This window comes from Oculina patagonica, chromosome 14 (genome assembly GCF_052425735.1).
Source record: "Oculina patagonica isolate OP01 chromosome 14, crgOcupat, whole genome shotgun sequence".
Lineage (NCBI taxonomy): Eukaryota > Metazoa > Cnidaria > Anthozoa > Scleractinia > Oculinidae > Oculina > Oculina patagonica.
This window is the reverse complement of record NC_135771.1, coordinates 20304042-20327028: the sequence shown is the minus strand read 5'-3', so window position 1 is coordinate 20327028 and position 22987 is coordinate 20304042. Positions and strand designations below refer to the sequence as shown.

Here is a 22987-nt window from a genome sequence, read left to right as displayed (position 1 = left end):
CATCAGCTTCATGGTTGCCAATTTCCTTATCAAAACTTGTCGAGTTCCAAAAGCCATCGAGTTATGCAAAGAATGTTTGTCCATCCTCGACAACACACCACTCATAAAAGAACAGAAGAAGTTTATACTACTTTACAAGGGGATATATTGGACGATGATACTGGCGCACTTGCGTATCTATGATTACACAAATATGATAAACTACGCTACAAAAGTTCTCCCTATTCTCCGAGAATGCGGTGACAGGTTCGAAGAATGTATTGTAAGCCAAATACAAGCGGCAGCGTATCTTCGTCAGAGTAAGTACGTTGAAGCAAAAGAACACAGTGAGAAAGCACTACTAATCAGTACAGAAATTGGTGACAGAAATATGGAAGCTTTCTGTTACGAAAGCCTCGGGGCGGTGTATCATTCAGTTGGAGAATATCAGAAGGCAAAAGAATATCACATGAAAGTACTTGCCATCAGAAAAGAAATTGGCGACAGAAATGGTGAAGCCTCTTGTTATGGATATCTTGGAGCCGTACTTGAATCACTTGGAGAATATGAAAAGGCAAAAGAATATCTTGAGGCAGCACTTGCGATTAAAACAGAAATCGGTGACAGAGCAGGAGAAGCCTTCTGTTACAGAAACATCGGAAACGTGTTTCAATCTGTTGGTGAGTATGTCGAGGCTAAAGAATATTACGAGAAAGCAGTTGTGATCACAAGAGAAATTGGTGACAGAAAAGGAGAAGCAGCTGTTTGTGGAAACCTCGGGTATGTGTTCATTTCTCTTGGTAAATATGCCAAGGCTAACGAATATCTTCAGAAAGCGCTTGCTCTCAGTAAAGAAGTTGGTAACAAACAAGGAGAAGCAAGTGTTAACGCCAACCTTGGAACTGTTTTTCAATTAATTGGTGACTACGAGAACGCAAGAGAATATCTTGAGAAGGCACTTAAGATCAGTAAAGAAATTGGTGACAGAGACGGAGAAGCCTCAAATTATGCAAATCTTGGGACACTTTTTGAACTCCTTGGTGAATATGTCGAGGCGGAAGAATATCATAAGAAGGCGCTTGTGATAAGCGAAGATATTGGAGACGTTAAGAAACAGTCTACATGCCTTTCCAGTCTTGGATTCGTTATGATTCTAGCAGGAAATATTCAGGAATCTTTGTTGTATCTCCTCCCAAGCATTCAGAAATGCGAGGATTTGCGAGGATCTCTTAAAGACAACGATCAATTTAAGATATCTTTTTCTCACGAACATGCTGACCCCTACAAGGTACTCACTTTATTCTTCTGTACTGCTGGAAGTCCTAAAAAAGCTCTGTACGTTTCAGAGCTTCATCGAGCCAGAGCTCTGGCAGATTTAATGTCAGCTCAGTACTCCGTGGAGAATCAAATCTCAGCTAATCCTCAATCATGGGTTGGCATTGAAAGTGTCATGGACAAAGAACTCAGTAGTACTTGCCTAATTTTTTCTTATTTCAAACACGATATATGTGCATGGATTCTTATAGCAAAAAAACTCGTGCAATTCAAAAGTGTGAATGGAAAAAAAATGATTGTTCAGGAGGGATTGATAAAAAATTTGGACGAGTTTTTTACTAACGAACGCTTCAGAAGTTTCGGCATTCTACCAGATGAACAATGCGAAGATCGATCTTTGAAAGATATTCAACGAAAACCTTGTGAGGAAGACGTCCGTGAAGCATCGCGAATTGGAAATGATGGTAAAGATAACCAAGATAGCCTCAAACGGAATCTATCTCTGTGTCGCAAATTGATCATCACACCTGTTGTAGACTTAATAGAGGGTCCTGAAATCATCATTGTTCCTGAACGGTCTTTATACAACATTCCATTTGCCGCGTTACCTGATGAAAGTGAAAAATACTTATCAGAGACTTTCAGGATCCGCGTCGTTCCTTCCTTGACGACTCTCAAGCTCATTCAAGACAGCCCAGCAGACTATCACAGTCAGACTGGTGCACTGATAGTGGGAAATCCTGATGTTGGTAGGGTGCGCTACAAGGGACGGCTTAAATTCATTTCACGACTGCCTTGTGCAGAAAGCGAAGCGAACATGGTAGGAGAAAAGCTTGGTGTCAAGCCGTTCCTTGGGCAGCAAGCAACTAAGCAAGCGGTACTTCAAGTGATAAATTCAGTGAGTCTCATACATTTCGCTGCACACGGCGATGCAGAAAGAGGAGAGATTGCCCTTGCCCCTCTTCGTTCTTCTAACAGGATCCCACGAGAAGAAGACTTCTTGTTGACAATGTCTGACATTTCAAAAGTTCAACTACGTGCTAAACTGGTAGTACTAAGCTGTTGTCACAGTGGCCGTGGACAGATTAGAGCCGAGGGAGTTGTTGGAATCGCACGAGCATTCTTAGGATCTGGTGCACGCTCAGTGTTAGTGTCACTGTGGGCCCTGGAAGACAGTGCAACAGAGCAGTTCATGAGTCGTTTCTACGAGCACCTTGTTGGTGGGGATAGCGCCAGTGAATCTCTTCACGAGGCCATGAAGTGGATGAGATGTAACGGCTATTCTGAAGTGAGAAAGTGGGCACCTTTTATGCTGATTGGTGATAACGTCACATTTGATTTTGGTAAATCGAAGTAAGTTTCAAAAAGAAGTAACAATTAATAATCAAGTAAAGATTTTGTCAGGTTCCGCTATCGAGGTGGAGCCTCCTGTTGAATTGTGTTGTATAATATTTCATTTTATTTTCGGTGGCTATTGATGTACTTCAAATACGTTTATCATTCAAAACTAATCAATGTACTATCTAAGCTCACTCAACGACGGGAAGGTAGACGTTTAGAACGTCTCCATGGTAATATGCCAGTAGGTATATCGCAAGTCCATTTAAATCATTGTTTTGGTCTCCGTCGTACGGCCACTTTTATGTTTGAGATACAGTAGAATCCAGATTACTTGAAGCATCAAGGGAAATAAAGTTGAGTTGAGTAATGTTGAGTCTAGAAAGGAAAATTTATTTGGGAGATCGGGGAGTTCGAGATATTGGGTTAAAATTGCAGTTTTTGAATATGGAAAGGGTATTAACCAGACTCGTCCCCAGGCCATACCGCGCTATGCGAGCTTGGCGGTTGACGTCACATCCAAATTCGCCGGGGACGACTGGGGACGAGGCTGGGAATTAACTACTTTTGGTACGAGTTATCGGGAGCTTCAAGATATCGAGGGTTCCCTGTACCTGAAATGCTTAAACATTTATGTTAATTTAACGAAGATATTAAGTGGTGCATAATTCCTAATGGATGGATAACTTGTTTGTATGTATGTTTATTTATTCTTCATTTTTTTTGTTTTCTATTTTAGGTGACTTGACCAGCACAGCATCAAGTACGAAACCGATTGGACTCAACTGAGAGACTAATTGTTGTAAACTCTATAATCATAACTTGGCGATATTGACTTTGCTCGCAGTATTTGCCTGAATTAAATTAAAAAGATTCGAACAAAAATGATATCAGGAGAAATGTAAGAAGAAGCAATTTTTTTTAAGTTTTATTTTTTTCAGAAAAAATATGTAGTAAATGAAACACGATAATAATGAGTTGCTCCAAAATAAAGGCAAAAAACAAGAGGAAAATTGTGGCGTATGTGTCATCTCTTGCAGCTTAAGTCTCAATACCCAGTATTAAGGGTCGGAGCTAGAAAGACAAAAACAATAACGAACTTACTCTAATAGCTGTGTAGACATCAATCACTTTTGACATTGAGTCGATATCTGCCAATCAACAAAAGCCAATATGCCCATCATCGTCTCCTCCCCAATGTAGAGACCAATTACATGTTTGCAGCCAGCCTATAGGCCCGTAGGCCTACAAATTTTTCAACCCACTTGTATAGAAAAAATTCAGGCTTAAACGCTTTCAAGATGAAATAGAAAGCAATTTGTAAAGTACCATAACGTTATATATTTCGCAACTACCCTTTCGTGATCAAGGTTTATCTAGCAACTGAAAACATGGAAACATTTTAAACTAGCCAGGTGACTGACAAACGCACAGTGGCCTGCGCCGTAAGAAACAAGTGCGTTTATTTTGGAGTGAGTAAAAACTGGCGCATTTCCTTCCTGTGAAATGTTATACTTTAGGTGCTGTAAAATACACACAACTAGAGCAAAAAGTGAAGGAGAAAGCATTTTGGAGAGTCTAGATCAAAAAAAATTCCTCGGCGGACCTCCACCGCCCCAAGCCCCCCTCGAAAAGCGGCCCTTACTGGCCGATTGACCATGCCTACAACTATTCACAAAGCTAGTACGCGCCTCTGCCAAAAGTGCCAGGAGTCAGTCACGTGGACAGAAAAGTACACGTCCAAGGGGAATGTGCGTCATCTTTTGTTGTTTCCGCTTCCGCAGTGTAGGACCTTGGAAACGCAAGAATACTGTGTCACAAACAAAATTCTGTGTCGTGACTTGAATTAATGCAAAGAAACTGAAACACAGGGGAAAGTGAGATGTGCGAGACTAAGTGTAGCAATGACAGATAATATAAATATAATATGCTTAAAGAGCACTACGTCAAACTGCTCAAACTCGCCTGAAAAGTGACACAAACTCAGTGGACTCTAGGAAATTGCCGTAAGTGTGTCGTTAGCTGAAGATGTAAAAGTAAGTGTGTAGTTAGCTGAAGATGTAAAATATACTAGCTTAACTTCCCTTAAATTTGACTGATATTTTTATTGTCACAGTTTGTTGAAAACACTCCAGTCGAAATTGAAAGGTGATGTCATGGTTGGAAATTTAATAATCACTTGCGTCATGGTTAGTTTTGAAGGGAGTTCACATTTTTTAATTAAAATACTTAGGCTAATGTGGGTTTTTGTCATTTTGATTTTGGCTTCTCATCTGGAGCGGTACAAACAGAAAGTTAAACCCAAGTTTTGATCCAAAGTAATTGGCGAAGTTGATTTCCGTTATAAGAAGACAGGAACCGAATAAGCGTTTGTAGCTATTAGAAAACTCGCAGGACCTCGCAAAGGTAGGTGTTTTATAATGTTCTACTGAGAGTCTGTCATAAATTTTCTCTCAGTATTGGTAATTTGTATATTAATTTGTGTATCCATTCTGTCTAATGAACCGCCCAAGAGTAAAGCTCGCTATATCATATGGTTTGGCATAATTTTGACCCTACCGAGACTGAGTCTAGTTTAAGAGGCAGTAGTGTTTCAATATTTGTAAAGTATTTTCTTAAATTAGAAATAAAAACCTTGGTGGATAGAGTTTTAAGCATTCTCCCTTGCCTGCCTGATCTCATAAAGAATATGTGACGAATTTAGACATCTCGTTTTAGTGAAATTGGTTAAAACATGGGCCAAAGATGTCATAAATAAACCGGTGCGATTTCTTTGGTTATCTTGTAGACAAAGTTCCTGTTATTAACTGCCGCTGTTGCTTTTGTATTCTTTCCACACGGCACAAGGGAAGTGGTGAGTACAAAACTTAATTTGATTTGCACCTAAGCAAGGGTTCATACTACTCTTGAATAAATCGAAAACATCTTATAGCACTTCTTCCCCCAATCATCACTTCAGTTATTTACTTTTAATTTTTAAAATGTAATCGGTAATCAATAACGATGTTAGACTAGTCTGCGAATAATTTCACGCTAAAATGACATTTTGCTTTATACAAATTTCACTTTCTGGAAGAAAAAGATCGGATGAATCTAGTATGCGCATAACATGTCATTTTGCAAAGGGAACAAAGACTAATTTTCTTATAAACTCTTGAGTTGAACCAAATATTTTCTAAAACTTCGCTGATAAACAGAGAGTCAAAACCAGTTCCAATTTCGTTCTTCAATGTTGTTGTATATGTTAGAAAGATTCCAGTCGAAATGGAAAGCTATGTAAGAATTAAGTGTCCAATACATGTACCAACGGGTATTTTATTTGTTGCTGTTCAAGAGACAGTTTTATTTAAATAGGACAATATAAAAGACGCGCCTTTCTCATGATTAATGACGAACAATTATTACGGCTGAGTCATGATTTTACTTTCTAACGATTTCATTTTTTGAAGGTAGAATAATCGGATAATCATGTATCCTACTTGTCGATCACCATGAATTACCACTGTCCTTAAGATGAAAAGATAATTTTTTATGATATAAACGTAATACTTCTCTGAGAGGACCTGTTGGTTCAGTGATCTGATTTTCCTACATCAACAACACAAGACAGAAGAAAGATTCGAAAGTTGATAACAAACTCAGTCATAGTTACATTATTAAGAAGACATGCGCCACGGTACCAAAATTGTGTTTCGTGACTTAAATCACCAATGAGTATAACTGACTGCAACGAACAAAGTGAGACGAAAAATCCAACTTACGATTTCGTTTTTTATAAAGCCGCAAGTACAGTTAGTTTTGAAACAAATATAAAAATGTTATGATCAGGGATGGTTGGAAAAACTGTTACAAATTTAAAACTTTGTTTAAAGGGGCATTGTCACGGTTTTGAACAGTTTTTTTTGAACAGCCAAATGTATACTTCTGTTGTAGGAAACGTACGTAAAAATATGGTCCATTTTATTTACAATTGCCACATTAGAGCACTGAAACTGTTGTCAAGCCTTTTTGGACAACAAAATAAGAAATTAAGGCTAAACAGTCAAGTTGTTTCCGCGCGTCTTAAAAAAAAACTATATTATGCATACCTGTGGTTTGATTTCTCTCCGCAAACTAAGGTTTATATATCTTCCTTCAAATGTTCAAAGATGATGTTGTGCATGAGTTTAGTTGCCTACCACTAATTTCAGAACAGTTTACACCTTTAAGGTCATTGCCCTGTATTGCATTGCGCATCCTAACTGCGCTGAATTTTACGCGTAATTAGCGCGCGCGCGCGCATCAACAAAATGGCGGCTTTTTTTCTATGCGGCTTAGTCCGCGAGAGAAGTAAATTGTCACTTTCTCCTAAACGAACCTGGCGACCTATCAATATTTTCTCATATTTTGGGTGTAGCGAACAAATTCTTTCTGTAAAATGAAAACAGATCAATTCATGTGTTTCAGTGAAAAATAAATTATCGCTAAAAAAGTGTACTTTGCCAGTACGCGCAGAGGAATTATAAAGGAAGTCTATGGAATATACATGGTCTTCCTGCTCCTAAACGAATCTGGTGACCCCCTTTTTTATTTCAAAATTTAAGTTCCCTTGAAGTAATAAACCAGTAGGCGAAGTTTGGTTAAAAATCTATGTTCAGTTCTATTTCGGGGCAATGACCTTAACTGAGACAGGAATTTTACACATATATGAAAACATACTTGCACAAGAGGACAACTGGCCAGATTTCAATCTAAACTTGTGAGCGGCTAGAAAAAGTGAAGTAAATTAAAGAAAAAGTTATTTGTTTGCTTAGAGAAGAAAAGTTTTCTTTGGTGTTGGCGTTCATTGGTTTGTCTTTAGTTTGACTTTTCTGAAAAAGAGAGGATAAAAAATGGTACAATGAATGCTTTGCCAACGGAATGTTTATAAACCTGTTCACAAAGCGATTACTGAAAAATGCTCTATTTAATTCACAGCAGACAGTCGTTCTGTAAACGTTTTGTTAAGGGTAGTTTTGAGAATTCGAACAAACTTTTAGATTTTCTTTTGACCGTTCCAAATAGAATACGAACTGCCCTTACGATTATTTTGTAATTCAGTGCACTTTACCAGCAATAGTAAGAAATGCAATAAATATCAGTGGTATAATTACACGATTTTTTTTTTTCAGTGAACGAAATACAGACATAAACGGACTATTTAAATTTAAATGAATTTCGTTCTCTTCTTATTCTGACAGAATTGCACGACATGGACAACATAGATGTAGTTGAAATTATACAAACAATCTCCATCGGAATCATTGTTGCCAGATTCCTTCGCAACACCTGTCGAGTTCCAAAAGCCATCGAGTTATTCAAAGAATGTTTGTTCATCCTCGACAACACACAACTCATAAAAGGACAGAAGAAATTTAAACTCCTTTGCAAGGAGTTATATTGGACAATGTTACTGGCGTACGCGCGTATCGGTGATTACACAAATTTAATAAAATACGCCAACAAAATTCTTCCCATTGTCCGCGAATGCGGCAACAGCCACGAAGAAGGTAGAATAAGCATGGTACTAACAACATCGTATCTTCGTCAGAGTAAGTACGTAGAAGCAAAAGTACACCGTGAGAAAGCACTACTAATCAGTACAGAAATTGGTGACAAAAATGGAGAAGCTTCCTGTTACGAGAACCTTGGAGAGGTGCATCAGTCAGTTGGAGAATATGAGAAGGCGAAAGAATATCACATGAAAGCGCTTGCCATCAGAAAAGAAATCGGTTGCAGAAATGGAGAAGCCTCCTGTTACGGAAACCTTGGAATTGTGTTTCAATCCGTTGGCGAATATGAGAAGGCAAAAGAATATCACGAGAGAGCACTTGCGATGAAAAAGGAAATCGGCGACAGAGACGGTGAGGCTACTGAATACGGAAATCTTGGAACTCTGTTTAAATCTGTTGGACAATATCGCAAGGCTAAGGAATATCTCGAGAAAGCACTTATGATTGAAAAGGAAATGGGGGCCAGAGACGGAGAAGCCTGTTGTTATGTAAACCTTGGAATCGTACTTACATCACTTGGAGAATATGAGAAGGCGAAAGAGTATCTTGAGGTAGCACTTGAGATTAAAAAAGAAATTGGTGACAGAGAAGGAGAAGCCTCCTGTTACGGAAACCTTGGAAACGTGTTCAAATCTGTTGGTGAGTATGTCAAGGCTAAAGAATATTACGAGAAAGCAATTACGTTCAGAAGAAAAATTGGTGACAGAAAAGGAGAAGGAACTGCTTGTATAAGCCTCGGGGCTGTGTTCCTTTCTCTTGGTAAATATGCCAAGGCTAACGAATATCTTCAGAAAGCACTTGCTCTCAGTAAAGAAATTGGTGACAAACAAGGAGAAGCCGCTGTTTACATAAACCTTGGAACTCTTTTTCAATTAATTGGTAACTACGAGAAAAATAGAGAATATCTAGAGAAGTCACTCGTGATCAGTAAAGAAATTGGCGACAGGAACGGAGAAGCCTTAACTTATGCAAATCTCGGAACTCTATTCCAACACTTTGGCGAATATGAGGAGGCGGAAGAATATTATAAGAGGGCGCTTGCAATAATCGAAGAGATCGGAGACGTTAAGAAACAATCTACATCTCTTTGCAATCTTGGATTAGTTATGCTTCAAGCAGGAAAGGGTCAGGAAGCTTTGTCGTATCTCCTTCCAAGTATTCTGAAATGCGAGGACTTGCGAGTCTCTCTACGAGACAACGATCAATTCAAGATATCTTTTTCTCACGAACATGCTGATCCCTACAGGTTACTCATTGCACTCTTCTGTACTGCTGGAAATCCTAATAAAGCTCTGTATGTTTCAGAGCTTCGTCGAGCCAGAGCTCTAGCAGATTTAATGTCAGCTAAGTATTCCTTGGAAAATCAAATCTCAGCTAATCCTCAATCATGGGTTGGCGTTGAAAGTGTCATGAACAAAGAAGTTAGTTGCACTTGCCTATACTTCTCTTATATTGAAAACGACATATTGCTGTGGATTCTTAAAGCAAGAAAAGTTGTGCAATTCAAACGTGTGAATGGAGAAGAAATGATTGTTCACGAGGGATTGATCGGAAATTTGGACGAGTTCTTTACTAAAGAACGTTTCAGAAGTTTTGAAATTTTAGCAGACGAACATTGCGAAGACCGAACTTTGAACGATATTCAACCGAAGCCTTGCGAAGAAGATATCCGTAAAGCGTCGCGAATTGGAAATGATGTCAAAGATAACCAAGAAGGCCTCAAACGGAATCTTTCTCTGTGTCACAAATTGATCATCGCTCCTGTGGTGGACTTGATAGAGGGTCCTGAAATCATCATTGTTCCTGAACGGTCTTTATACAACATTCCATTTGCCGCGTTACCTGATGAAAATGGAAAATATTTATCAGAGACTTTCAGGATGCGCGTCGTTCCTTCTTTGACTACTCTCAAGCTCATTCAGGACAGTCCAGCAGACTATCACAGTCAGACTGGTGCTCTGATAGTTGGAAATCCTGATGTTGGTAGGGTGCGATACAAGGGACGTCTTAAATGCATTTTACCATTGCCCTGCGCAGAAAGCGAAGCAAACATGGTAGGAGAAAAGCTTGGTGTTAAGCCTTTCCTAGGAAAGCAAGCAACTAAGCAAGCAGTTCTTGAAGTGATCAATTCAGTGAGCCTGATACATTTCGCTGCACACGGTGATGCAGAAAGAGGAGAGATTGCCCTTGCCCCTCTTCGTTCTTCTAACAGGATCCCACGAGAGGAAGACTTTCTTTTGACAATGTCTGACATTTCAAAAGTTCAACTACGTGCTAAACTGGTAGTACTAAGCTGTTGTCACAGTGGACGTGGACAGATCAGAGCCGAGGGAGCTGTTGGAATCGCTCGAGCATTCTTAGGATCTGGTGCACGCTCAGTGTTGGTGGCACTGTGGGCTCTAGAAGACAGTGCAACAGAGCAGTTCATGAGTCGTTTCTACGAGCACCTTGTTGGTGGGGATAGCGCCAGTGAATCTCTTCACGAGGCCATGAAGTGGATGAGATGTAACGGCTATTCTGAAGTGAGACAGTGGGCACCTTTTATGCTGATTGGTGATAACGTGACATTTGATTTTGGAAAACAAAGTAAGTTCAAAAAATAACACCGATTTCACAAATGGCGGACGCACGGAAAAAAACTGGTACGAGGCATGAAAACGAGGCGTTTTAGGATAAACAGCTTTCGTGTTACAAGGGGAAAAGTGAAAATTACGCGAGTTCTGAAGTTTTTTGTTTGTTAAACGGGTAAATAGACCGTTTTCCTTCCAGGTTTTCGAGATTACGGAATTCTAAACGAGTTTACAGTCTAGAAATTATTCTTGTTTCTGTGTTGCAAGAAGAAAGGGACCGTAGATCTGCAGGAAAACAGAGTTAAAGTTTTGGTCTTCCAATAAGGAGCTTCGACGGCTGTTGGCCGGTAAAAATTTACACGGCACGGTATTGAAATTAATTTTCAAACTCTGTCAAGGTACGTTCTTTTCCAGACGCTGTCAAGGTATGTTCTTTTCACTTTTGTGAAAGCAAACGAAAAATTCTAACTCTGTCTCCTTGCAGATTTAGTAGAGCACGAACTCTGGCTTTGGAATAGGAACTTCACAAGTCAACATTCAACTTTGAGCCACCTTGACCGGTCACATTTCCTTTAAACAAATTTCAATTACTATTATTCTCTCGCTATTTAATTATTTTTATACTTCGCAAAACACCTTTGCTGTGCTATGGCAAATCGTTAAAATGTTGACAAATACTGTAATAAATTTAACAGACGAAGCCCAAGACTACTGGTATTGAATTCTAATGGTATGTTTCTTCTTTGCAATAAACCCTTATATTTGTAAATACTTGATTAATGAATAAAAATCGCTTCCAATAATCTCAGCTTTATATAAATTAAAACGGAGGGCATCTTCATTCACGGTGTCCTGTAAAAGCTTGTAAAATGAAGCGAAACCGTGAATATTTGTTCTATCAGTTGGACCTTCGTCGTGGTTGCCTAGCACGTGATTAATTTCTTCCCGAGATCGAACAACTTCAGTCGTCCGACACAGCAGAAGGAATTCCAGCAGGTTTCACTAAATTTACAGAATTAATAGCATTGTTTTTGACTTGAGGAACATTGTGATGATCTTGTTCACTGAAGATTGTGTTCAACATTTACTGTCCGCTTCACTTAATGGACCTTAATGTAACTCCTTTGGTTTGCGTGGAGCCAAGTGATGTTTTATGTTTAATCGAATTAGCCGCTTTAGTCTGTCTGAATTATTTGAATACAATTTTTTTCTAAAATGCAAGAATCTACTAGCCTACTAAGTCAAAAAAAAAAACTACTAAGTCGATTGAGAATAACACATTTTTATTGATGCATTTCAGGTACGTATGGTATCACGTATGGTTATTTTACCAGAAAAAAATAAAGAAACCGGCCCGAAAATCCATTGTTACACATTTTTTTCACAACGTACATGTATGTTTACACAGACAATTGCGTGTCTATTTTCGTAATTCTTCAATGACTTACCAAAATCCTTAAGAAAATGTGTACACTCGTCTGGATACCGGAGCTTTCTTGATATAAGTCCGAGGTTTAAAATCGTTGGCGACCCACCGTATTTCAAGCCATGTGAAACCCAGGGTTTTGCTTACAACCCGAAACAAAATAACATTATTTGGCCGCGAACTTATTTCGAACTCGGTAATCTCGAAATCAACCTAGAAAACGAGCTAATACCCCCATATAACGGAGGAGAGCTTCAAAACTCCTGTAATTTTCACTTTTCCCCTTGTAACACGAAAGTTGTTTATCCTAAAACGCCTCGTTTTCATGCTTCAGTACCAGTTCTTTTCCGCGCGTCCGCCATTTGTGAAATCGGTGTATATTTTTCCTTAATAGTAACAAACATGATATCATGTTTGTACTAGGCGACAATGTTATTGAGTGTGTAAACACCTATAAGATTCTTGGTGTTATTATGGACAAAGACTTAAAATGGAACTGTCATATCGACTATATAACTAAGAAAGCTTGTAAGAAGTTATATTCGCTCAGAGTCTTACGTAGAGCCGGCGTTAGCCAAGCAAATATTTTGAAGATCTTTTTATGTACAGTCCGGCCTGTCCTTTTTTGATAGATTTTTAATTGTAAATAGTAGACTTTTCATTTCATGTTAGGGTCACTCGATAATTCAGTTTCTTTTAACTGCAAAAGAGTTTAAATAAACTATTATTAATTAATTAATTAATTTATTTATTTATTTATTTATTGTTTAGAGTTGCCTCTTATAGTAGAGCTTGTAAGTCTTAATATAACAACAGATTTATTAATACAGGTATCACTTTTTTCACGAGAGTTAAATTTTCTATTCAGCACTTTAATTGATGGAATTAAAAATTTCAAGTATCTTTTTGTGATACTGTTATTACTATCTATGCCGACGGGCAGTTAAGATAAGTTTAGGGAAGTCCCCATTGTAATTTTCGAACAGGTATATTGCAAGGGAATTAACGACTTTCGGTACGAGTTATTTAGAGGTTCAAGAAATCCAGGGTTCCATTGTACCAGAAATATGTATATGTTACAAAAAATTGCGTTACTTTTGACACTGTGCGTGACATTGCTTGTGACATTTCGCATGTTACGGTAATGGATTTTCCCCACAAGGATATTTATTTTTAGATCTATTACTTGTGTCACGGGACAAGAACTTTCGAGAAGGTTGTTTTTGTGTGAAGGGTGCGACATGGTAAAGTCGATTAAAATGAACTTGATGTTGTGTTACCGAGAATCCTGATTTCTGTCACTTAACCGAACCATTCGCAACAGTATATTTATGACAATTCATTGGATCTTGTTAATATAACGAAGAGATTTTGTGGTAGCATAATTTCTAATGGAGGGATAATTTGCTTGTTTGTATGTTTATTTATTTCTCATGTCTTTTTTTTTCTCTTTTAGATGACTTGACCAGCGCAGCATCAAGTGAAAACTAAAACACAAAACCGATTTGACTCAATTGAGAGACTAATTGTTGTAAACGTTATAATTATAACTTTACGATTGACTTTGCTCGCTGTATTTGCCTTATTAAATTTAAACGATTCGAGCAAAAAATTAATGATATCAAGAGAAATGTAAGTAGGAGCATTTTTTTTAAGTTTTATTAAATATGTAGTAAAAGAAACACGATAATAATGAGTTGCTCCAAAATAAAGGCAAAAACAAGAGAAAAATTGCGGCTTACGTGTCATCTCTTGCAGTTTTTGTCTCAATACCCAGTATTTAGGGTCGGAGCTAGAAAGACAAAACTTATAACAAACTCACTCTAATAGCTCTGTAGACATCAATCACTTTTGGCATCGAGTCGATATCTACCAATCAACAAAAGCCAATATGCCCATCATCGGCTTCTGCCTAAAGTGGAGACCAATTACAGGTTTGCAGCCAGCCTAGAAGCCCGTAGGCCCGGGCCTGCAAATCTTTCAACCCACTCGTATATATTGTATCCAGGCTGAAACGCTTTCAAGATAAAATAGAAAGCAATTTGTAAATTCTTGTAAACATTATAATTATAACTTGATCATTGACTTTGCTTGCTGTATTTTACTGAATTCAGTTAAAACGATTCGAGCGAAAATGATATCAGGCGAAATGTAAGGAGGAGCATTTTTTTAAGTTTTGTTAAATATGTAGTAAAAGAAACACAATAATAGTAGGTGCTCCAAAATAAAGGCAAAAAACAAGAGAAAAATTGTTGTGTCATCTCTTGCAGCTTAAGTCTCAATACCCAGTATTTAGGGTCGGAGCAAGACAGACAAAATTTATAACAAACTCACTCTAACAGCTGTGTAGACATCAATCACTTTTGACATCGAATCGATATCTACCAATCAACAAAAGCCAATATGCCCATCATCGGCTCCTGCCTAAAGTGGAGACCAATTACAGGTTTGCAGCCAGCCTATAAGCCCGTAGGACCGGGCCTGCAAATCTTTCAACCCACTCGTATATATTGTATCCAGGCTAAAACGCTTTCAAGATGAAATAGAAAGCAATTTGTAAATTTCGCGGCTACCCTTTGGTGATGAGATCAAGGCTTATCTAGCAAGTGAAAACTTGGGAGCGTTCTAAACTAGTCAGGTGACAGACAATCTCACAGTGGCCTGCGCCGTAAGAAACAAGAGCGTTTATTTTGAAATGAGTAAAAACTGGCGCGTTCCTTCCCATGAAATGTTATACTTTAGGTGCTGTAAAATACACACAACTAGAGCAAAAAGTGAAGGAGAAAGCATTTTCGAGAGCCTTGATCCAAAAAAACTTCCTCGGCGGACCTCCACTCCCCCAAGCCCCCATCGAAAAGCGGCCCTTACTGGCCGATTGACCATGCCTACACTATTCAAAAAGCTGGCTACCCCCTCTGCCAAGAGTACCAAGAGTAAGTCCCATCGTGAGAAAAACCTCCAAAGGGAATGTGCGTCATCTTTTGTTGTTTCCGCCTTCCGCAGTGAAGGACCTTGGAAACTCAAGGGAAGGATTATCATAAACTGATAAAATATTGTGTCATAAACTAGATTCTGTGTCGTGACTTGAATTAATGTGAAGAAACTGAAACACAGAGGAAAGTGAGATATGTGAGACTAAGTGTAGCAGTGACAGATAATATAATATGCAAACATAGCACTACGTCAAACTCGCCCGAATGACACAATGGACTCTAGGAAATTGCCGAATAAGTGTGTAGTCACTGTGCTGAAGATGTCAAATAGCCCATCTTAACTCCCCTTAAATTTGATACTTTTATTGTCACAGTGTATTGAAAAGACTCTGGTCGAAATTGAAAGGTTATGTCATGGTTGGAAATTTAATATTAATCACTTGCGTCATTGTTAGTTTTGAAGAAAGTTCATATTTTTTATTTAAAAGACGCAGGCTAATGTGGATTTTGTCCTTTTAATTTGGACTTCTCATAGAGCGGTACGTACAGAAAGTTTGAACCAAGTTTTGATCCAAAGTAATTGGCGAAGTTGATTTCCGTTATAAGAAGACAGGGATCGATCTAGCGTTTGTAACTATTAGAGAATACGTATCTCGCAGGACCTCGCAAAGGTAGGTGTTTTATTATGTTCTACTGGGAATTTTTTATTAATTTTCGCTCAGTATTGGCAATTCGTATAAGCGTTCCTGATCAGGATTATCTAATCTGTCTACTGAAGCGCACAAGTGTAAAGTTCGCCATAACAAATAGTTTGGTATAATTTTGACCCTACCGAGACTGGGTTAAGTTTTATCCGGTACTAGTTCTAGATATATTTGTTAAGGAATTTTGTAAAATTGAAAATCGCCAACTTCAGTGGATTAAATTTGAAGCATTCTTCTTTGCCTGCCTGATCTTAAAACGTATAAAACGACGAATTTAGACTTCTAAATTCAGTAAAATTGGTTGAAACGTGGGCCAAAGATGTCATTAATAAACCGGTGCAATTTTTTTGGTTATCTTGCAGACAAAGTTCTTGTTGTTAACTGCCGCTGTTACTTTTGTATTCTTTCCACACGGCACAAGGGAAGTGGTGAGTACAAACTTAATTTGATTTGCACCTAGGCAAGGGTTCATACTACTCTTGAATAAATCTGCAACATATTATAGTTGCATGAGTATGTTATTATTTCCTTTCTTAAAACCATAGGATAAGAAATCTAATCAGTAATCAATAACGATGTTAAACTACGAAATATTTCACCAAGAAATGACATTTCACGGCGTTGCCAAAATTTCACTTTCTGAAGGTAAGAGTGCGGATGATTGTGTTGTATCAACAATATGATATATGCTCATGCAAGCGTGTCATTTTACAAAGGAAGCACAAGACTGATTTTCTTTTGACCTCGCGAGTTAAGCCAAATATGTTCTAAAACTCTGACGAATAACAAAGACTCAGAAACACTGAGATTTCGTTCCTTGTCTCATCTTTTAAATAAATACTGTTGTGTTTTAGGAAGATTACAGTCGAAATTGAAAGCTAGTCTAATGACGTGAAGAGTCCAAATCATGCGCCTTCGTGGTTTTTAAAGAATATTTTTGAATTAAAATCACTGTTTAGCAAACCACACGAGCAAACATTTCACAGTAAATGAAGGTACCAATTGCAGTTTATTTGGTTACATAGCAAATTAAGTCTATATAAAAGGACTCATGCAAGACTGCAAAGGTAGCAACATTGAACATGGACACTGTACCGGGTCTAAATCTGAGAATTTTTTACTAAACCTGAGGTAACGTAAAAAAAAATTTGCTATGTTTTTTTTTTATCTGTTGCTGTTGAACGAGATAATTTTACTTAAATAATAAGACAATATAAATGGTACTCCTTGCGCACGACGAAAGGTGAACAATTATTGAGGTTGAGAACGTGACAGTCCTGATTTCACTTTCTGGCGATTTTATTTTTTGAAAGAAGAAGAATCGAAGAAGAACAAGTTAACGTGCGTTTTACCATGAAATTCCAGAGTCCTTAAAATGAAATGATAATGTTGTATGATTTAAACTTAATACTTCTCTGAGAGGATATGTTGGCTCAGTGATCTTACTTCCCTACATCAACAACACAAGACGGAAGAAAGGTTCGAAAGTTGATAACAAACTGAGTCATAGTTAAATAATTAAGAAGACAACGGCAGACAGTACCAAATTGTGTGTCGTGACTTAAATTACCAATGAGTAAAACTGACCGCAACATACAAAGTAAGACGAACATTTCAGTTTTGCTGGCGGAGATTTATTTAAATTTTACTTGCGATTTTGTCTTCTTATAAGGCGGTAAGTGCATTAAGGTTTATGACACGTTTTGATCAAGGGTGGCTGGAAAAAAGTTGTGTTTCTAAGCACAGAACTACTTAAAAACGAGAGTATCCTTGACATGTATGAAAGCTACACTTTTACAACAGTAAAACTGGCCAGATTTCAATGAAAACTTGTGCCGGAGGAAAATCCTCTCTTGACTGGAAAAAACGGTGCAGAGGGTGACCATCTTCCATTTTAGAATTTAACTCTAGCTGATACTTATCATAAATTTGCCTTTTTGTAAATCATGCCTTTCAGGGAAATTACATTATGACATAGGAAAGATAAACCTTATAGTCCTCATATTAAATAATGCTGTGAATAATTTATTTTAAATATTGGTTTACAAATCGTGACGACAAATTGTTTTCCGTGCTTGAGTAAAAGACGTTCGTGTAGAATGATTGAGAAATAAATATTCCTCGCCTACAAATTAAAGCAATAACTGAAAAGTGCGCTAATTTACAGCAGACAGTAGTTCTGTAAACGTTTTGTTACACGCAGTTTTGATAACAAACTTTTAGATAGTCTCTTGCCCGTTTAAAACTAAATAGGATACGCACTGCTATTACTGCGAACATTTATATTCAGTACACTTTACCAGCAATGGTAAAGAAACGCAATAAATATTAATGTTTTCACTAAGAGAAACTTTTTCCGGTAAACGTAATACAAACATAAACCGGCTATTTTAACTTCAATTTTATTCTTTTCTTGTTCTGACAGAAGTGCTTGACATGAACAACATGAAAGAAATTCTACAAACCATCTCTATCGGCCTCATTGTTGCCTATTTCCTTCTCAAAACCTGTCGAGTTCCAAAAGGCATCGAGTTATACAAAGAATGTTTGTTCATCCTCGACAAACACGGTAACGAAATACAACAAGTACTAATGTTATCATCAAGACGATTTTTTCCAGTTAATCTAATTCAAACAAACGGACTAGTTTAACTTCAATTTCATTCTCTTCTTATTCTGACAGGAGTGCTTAACATGAACAACATGAAAGAAATTTTACCAACCATCTCTATCAGCCTCATTGTTGCCGATTTCCTTATCAACACCGGTCGAGTTCCAAAAGCCATCGAGTTATGCAAAGAATGTTTGTTCATCCTCGACAACACACCACTCATAAAAGAAAAGAAGAAATTTATATTGCTTTGCATGGAAATATATTGGAAAGTGTTACTTGCGTACGGGAGTATCGATGATTACACAAATGTAATAAAATACGCTAAAAAAATTCTCCCCATTCTCCGCGAACGCGGTGACAGGTTCGAAGAATTTACTGTAAGCCAATTACTAGCGATATCGTATCTTCGTCAGAGTAAGTACGTAGAAGCAGAAGAACACAGTGAGAAAGCACTACTAATCAGTACAGAAATTGATGACAAATATGGAGAAGCTGACTGTTACGAAAACCTTGGGACGGTGTATCAGTCAGTTGGAGAATATGAGAAGGCGAAAGAACATCACATGAAAGCACTTGCCATCAGAAAAGAAATTGGTGACAGAAATGGAGAAGCCTCCTGTTACGGAAAACTTGGAAAGGTGTTTCAATTTGTTGGCGAATATGAGAAGGCGAAAGAATATCACGAGAGAGCACTTGCGATGAAAAAAGAAACTGGTGACAGAGATGGTGAAGCTACTGAATACGCAAACCTTGGAACTATATTTCAATCTGTTGACGAATATAAGAAGGCGAAAGAATATCACATGAGAGCACTTGCGATGGAAAAAGAAATTGGTGGCAGAGATGGCGAAGCTACTGAACACGGAAACCTTGGAAATGTGTTTAAAGCTGTTGGAGAATACCGGAAGGCGAAAGAATATTACGAAAAAGCACTCATGATAAAAAAAGAAATGAGGGACCGAAACGGAGAAGCCTGTTGCTATGGTAACCTTGGAAATGTACTTAAATCACTTGGAGAATACGAGAAAGCGAAAGAGTATCTTGAGGTAGCACTTGCGATCAAAAAAGAAATCGGCGACAGAAAAGGAGAAGCCGCCTCTTACGGAAACCTTGGAAACGTGTTTCAATCTGTTGGTGAGTATGTTAAGGCTAAAGAATATTATGAGAAAGCAGTTGTCATCACAAGAGAAACTAATGACAGAAAAGGAGAAGGAGCTTTATGTGGAAATCTCGGGGCAGTATTCCTTTCTCTGGGTAAATATGCCAAGGCTAACGAATATCTTCAGAAAGCACTTGCTCTCAATAAAGAAATTGGCGACAAAAAAGTAGAAGCCGATGTATACCGAAAACTTGGAATTCTGTTTCAATCAATTGGTGACTACAAGAAATCTAGAGAATATCTAGAGAAGTCACTCATGATCAGTAAAGAAATTGGCGACAGAAACCTCGAAGCCTCAGTTTACGGAAATCTTGGAAATCTTTTTGAATTGCTTGGTGAATATGTCGAGGCGGAAAAACATCATAAGAGGGCGCTTGCAATATGCGAAGAGACTGGAGACGTTAAGAGACAATTTACATTCCTTTTTAATCTTGGATTGGTCATGCTTAAAGCAGGAAAGATTCAGGAAGCTCTGTCGTATCTCCTTCCAAGTATTCAGAAATGCGAGGACTTGCGAGATTTTCTACGAGACAACGATCAATTTAAGATATCTTTTTCTCACGAACATGCTGATCCCTACCTGCTGCTCACTGCATTTTTCTGTTCTACTGGAAATCCTAATAAAGCTGTGTACGTTTCAGAGCTTCGTCGGGCCAGAGCACTGGCAGATTTAATGTCAGCTCAGTACTCCGTGGAGAATCAAATCTCAGCTGATCCTCAATCATGGGCTGGCATTGAAAGTGTCATGGACAAAGAAGTTAGTAGTACTTGCCTATACTTCTCTTATTTTGATCACGATATGTGTGCATGGATTCTTAAAGCAAGAAAACTCGTGCAATTCAAAATTGTGAATGGAAAAGAAATGATTGTTCAGGAGGGGTTGCTCGTGAATTTGGACGAGTTTTTTACTAACGAACGCTTTAGAAGTTTTGGCGTTTTACCAGAGGAACAGTGCGAAGACCGATCTTTGAACGATATTCAACGGAAACCTTGTGAGGGAGATATCCGTGAAGCGTCGCGAATTCGAGATGCTGTCAAAGATAACCAAGATAGCCCCAAACGCAATCTTTCTCTGTGTCACAAATTGATCATCGCTCCTGTGGCGGACTTACTAGAGGGTCCTGAAATTATCATTGTTCCTGAACGGTCTTTATACAACATTCCATTTGCCGCGTTGCCAGATGAAAGTGGAAAATACTTATCTGAGACTTTCAGGATCCGCGTCGTTCCTTCTTTGACGACTCTCAAACTCATTCAGGACAGCCCAGCAGACTATCACAATGAGACTGGTGCTCTGATAGTGGGAAATCCTGATGTTGGTAGGGTGCGCTACAAGGGACGTCGTAAATACATTTCACGACTGCCTTGTGCAGAAAGCGAAGCAAACATGATAGGAGAAAAGCTTGGTGTCAAGCCGTTTCTTGGACAGCAAGCAACTAAGCAAGCGGTACTACAAGTGATAAATTCAGTGAGTCTGATACATTTCGCTGCACACGGTAATGCTGAAAGAGGAGAGATTGCCCTTGCCCCTCTTCGTTCTTCTAACGGGATCCCACGAGAAGAAGACTTTCTTTTGACAATGTCTGATATTTCAAAAGTTCAACTGCGAGCTAAACTTGTGGTACTAAGCTGTTGTCACAGTGGACGTGGACAGATTAGAGCCGAGGGAGTTGTTGGAATCGCTCGAGCATTCTTAGGATCTGGTGCACGCTCAGTGTTGGTGGCACTATGGGCTCTAGAAGACAGTGCAACAGAACAGTTCATGAATCGTTTCTACGAGCACCTTGTTGGTGGGGATAGCGCCAGTGAATCTCTTCACGAGGCCATGAAGTGGATGAGATGTAACGGCTATTCTGAAGTGAGACAGTGGGCACCTTTTATGCTGATTGGTGATAACGTGACATTTGATTTTGGAAAAACAAAGTAAGTTTCAAAAAAGAAAAGAAGATATTTTTCCTCACAAGCAACAACCTTTTCTTTATTTTTTAAAGTTGCTATATAAAGTAGAGCTCGAAAGTCTTAATATTACAACAGATTTATTAATACAGCTTTCACTTTTTTCACGAGCGTTAAATTTTCTATTCAGCACTTTAATTTATTTAATTAAAAATTACAAGTGACTTTTTGTGATACTGTTATTACTATCTATACCGAGTTAACGACGGGCAGTTAAATTAAATAGGTTTAGAGAAGTCCCCATTGTAATTTTCTAACAGTTATATCGCAAGTCTTTTAAATCCTTGTTTAGTTTTCCGTCTTTAGTTTTCCTTAGCGGTTGAGATTCAGTAGAATCCCGATTCCTAGAACTTTCAAGGGAAATAAAGTTGAGTTGAGTTGAGAAACGAAAATTAGTTCGAGAAATCGGTCTTCGACTAAGGAGGTTAAAGAATTCGAGGGTTCCACTTTACCAGAAATATGTTTATTTATGACAATTCATTGGATCTCAGATATTATACGATTTAGCTTTTAATATAACGAATAGATTATGTGGTAACATAATTTCTAATGAAGGGATAATTTGCTTGTTTGTATTTTTATTTATTTCTCATGTCATTTTTTGTTTTCTCTTTTAGATGACTTGACCAGCGCAGCATCAAGTGAAAACTAAAACACAAAACCGATTGGACTCAACTGAGAGACTTTGTTGTAAACAATAATCATAACTTGACGATTGACTTTGTTTGCCGTATATTTGCCTAAATTAAACTAAAACGATTCGAGCAAAAAATTAATGATATTAGGAGAAATGTAAGAAGGAGCATTTGTTTAAAGCTTTGTTTAGTATGTAGTAAATTAATTGAAACACGATAATAATGAGGTGCTCCAAAATAAAGGCAAAAACAAGAGAAAATTGCGGCTTATGTGTCATCTCTTGCAGTTTATGTCTCAATACCCAGTATTTAGGGTCGGAGGTAGACAGACAAAAATTATAACAAACTCACTCTAATAGCTGTGTAGACATCAATCACTTTTGACATCGAGACGATATCTGCCAATCAACAAAAAGCCAATATACCCATCATCGTCTCCTCTTCAAATTTGAGACCAATTACAGGTTCATAGCCAGCCTATAGGCCCATAGGCCCAGGCCTACAAATTTTTCAACCCACTCGTTTTGTATAATAGAAAAAAATTCAGGCTGAAACGCTTTCAAGATGAAATAGTGAACAACTTGTAACGTTTCTTAACATTATATATTTCGCATCAACCCTTTCGTGATGAGATCAAGGCTTATCTAGCAAGTGAAAACATGGGAGCGGTCTAAACTAGCCAGACTGACTGAATAATAATAATAATAATAATAATAATAATAATAATAATAATAATAATAATAATAATTCATTTTTAAAGGTTTCCGTCTCTTCCGTCACAGAGGCCTGGCGGTAAGAAACATAAAAGAAGAGCGTTTATTTTGGAATGTGGCGCAGTTCCTACCTATGAATTGTTATAATTTAGGT

General features: G+C 38.0%; 2 protein-coding genes and 1 long non-coding RNA gene across 7 annotated transcripts in view; all 3 read left to right on the top strand.

The window, feature by feature from the left end:
• LOC144638819 (tetratricopeptide repeat protein 28-like) overlaps positions 1-3585 on the top strand; it is an 84438-nt gene extending 80853 nt beyond the window's left edge. For all 5 annotated transcript variants that reach the window (XM_078498094.1, XM_078498091.1, XM_078498093.1 and 2 more), the window contains 2 exons: positions 1-2607; positions 3332-3585. The exon at positions 1-2607 is cut by the window's left edge. In XM_078498094.1, the coding sequence (XP_078354220.1) occupies positions 1-2607; positions 3332-3335 (2611 nt within the window). In that variant the 3' untranslated portion in view covers positions 3336-3585. The remainder of the gene's footprint in view (positions 2608-3331) is intronic.
• Positions 3586-7848: 4263 nt separating this feature from the next.
• Positions 7849-22368, top strand: LOC144637598 (uncharacterized). The gene is made up of 6 exons (XM_078496660.1): positions 7849-10709; positions 12543-12647; positions 13576-13599; positions 16119-16184; positions 18440-21452; positions 22103-22368. Exons 1-6 carry the CDS (start codon positions 8018-8020, stop codon positions 22104-22106), a joined length of 5904 nt encoding a protein of 1967 aa, XP_078352786.1. The 5' UTR covers positions 7849-8017; the 3' UTR covers positions 22107-22368.
• Positions 10722-11449, top strand: LOC144638901 (uncharacterized). The gene is made up of 2 exons (XR_013568045.1): positions 10722-11091; positions 11178-11449. It is a non-coding gene; the product is annotated as an uncharacterized LOC144638901 (long non-coding RNA).
• Positions 22369-22987: the final 619 nt, after the last annotated feature.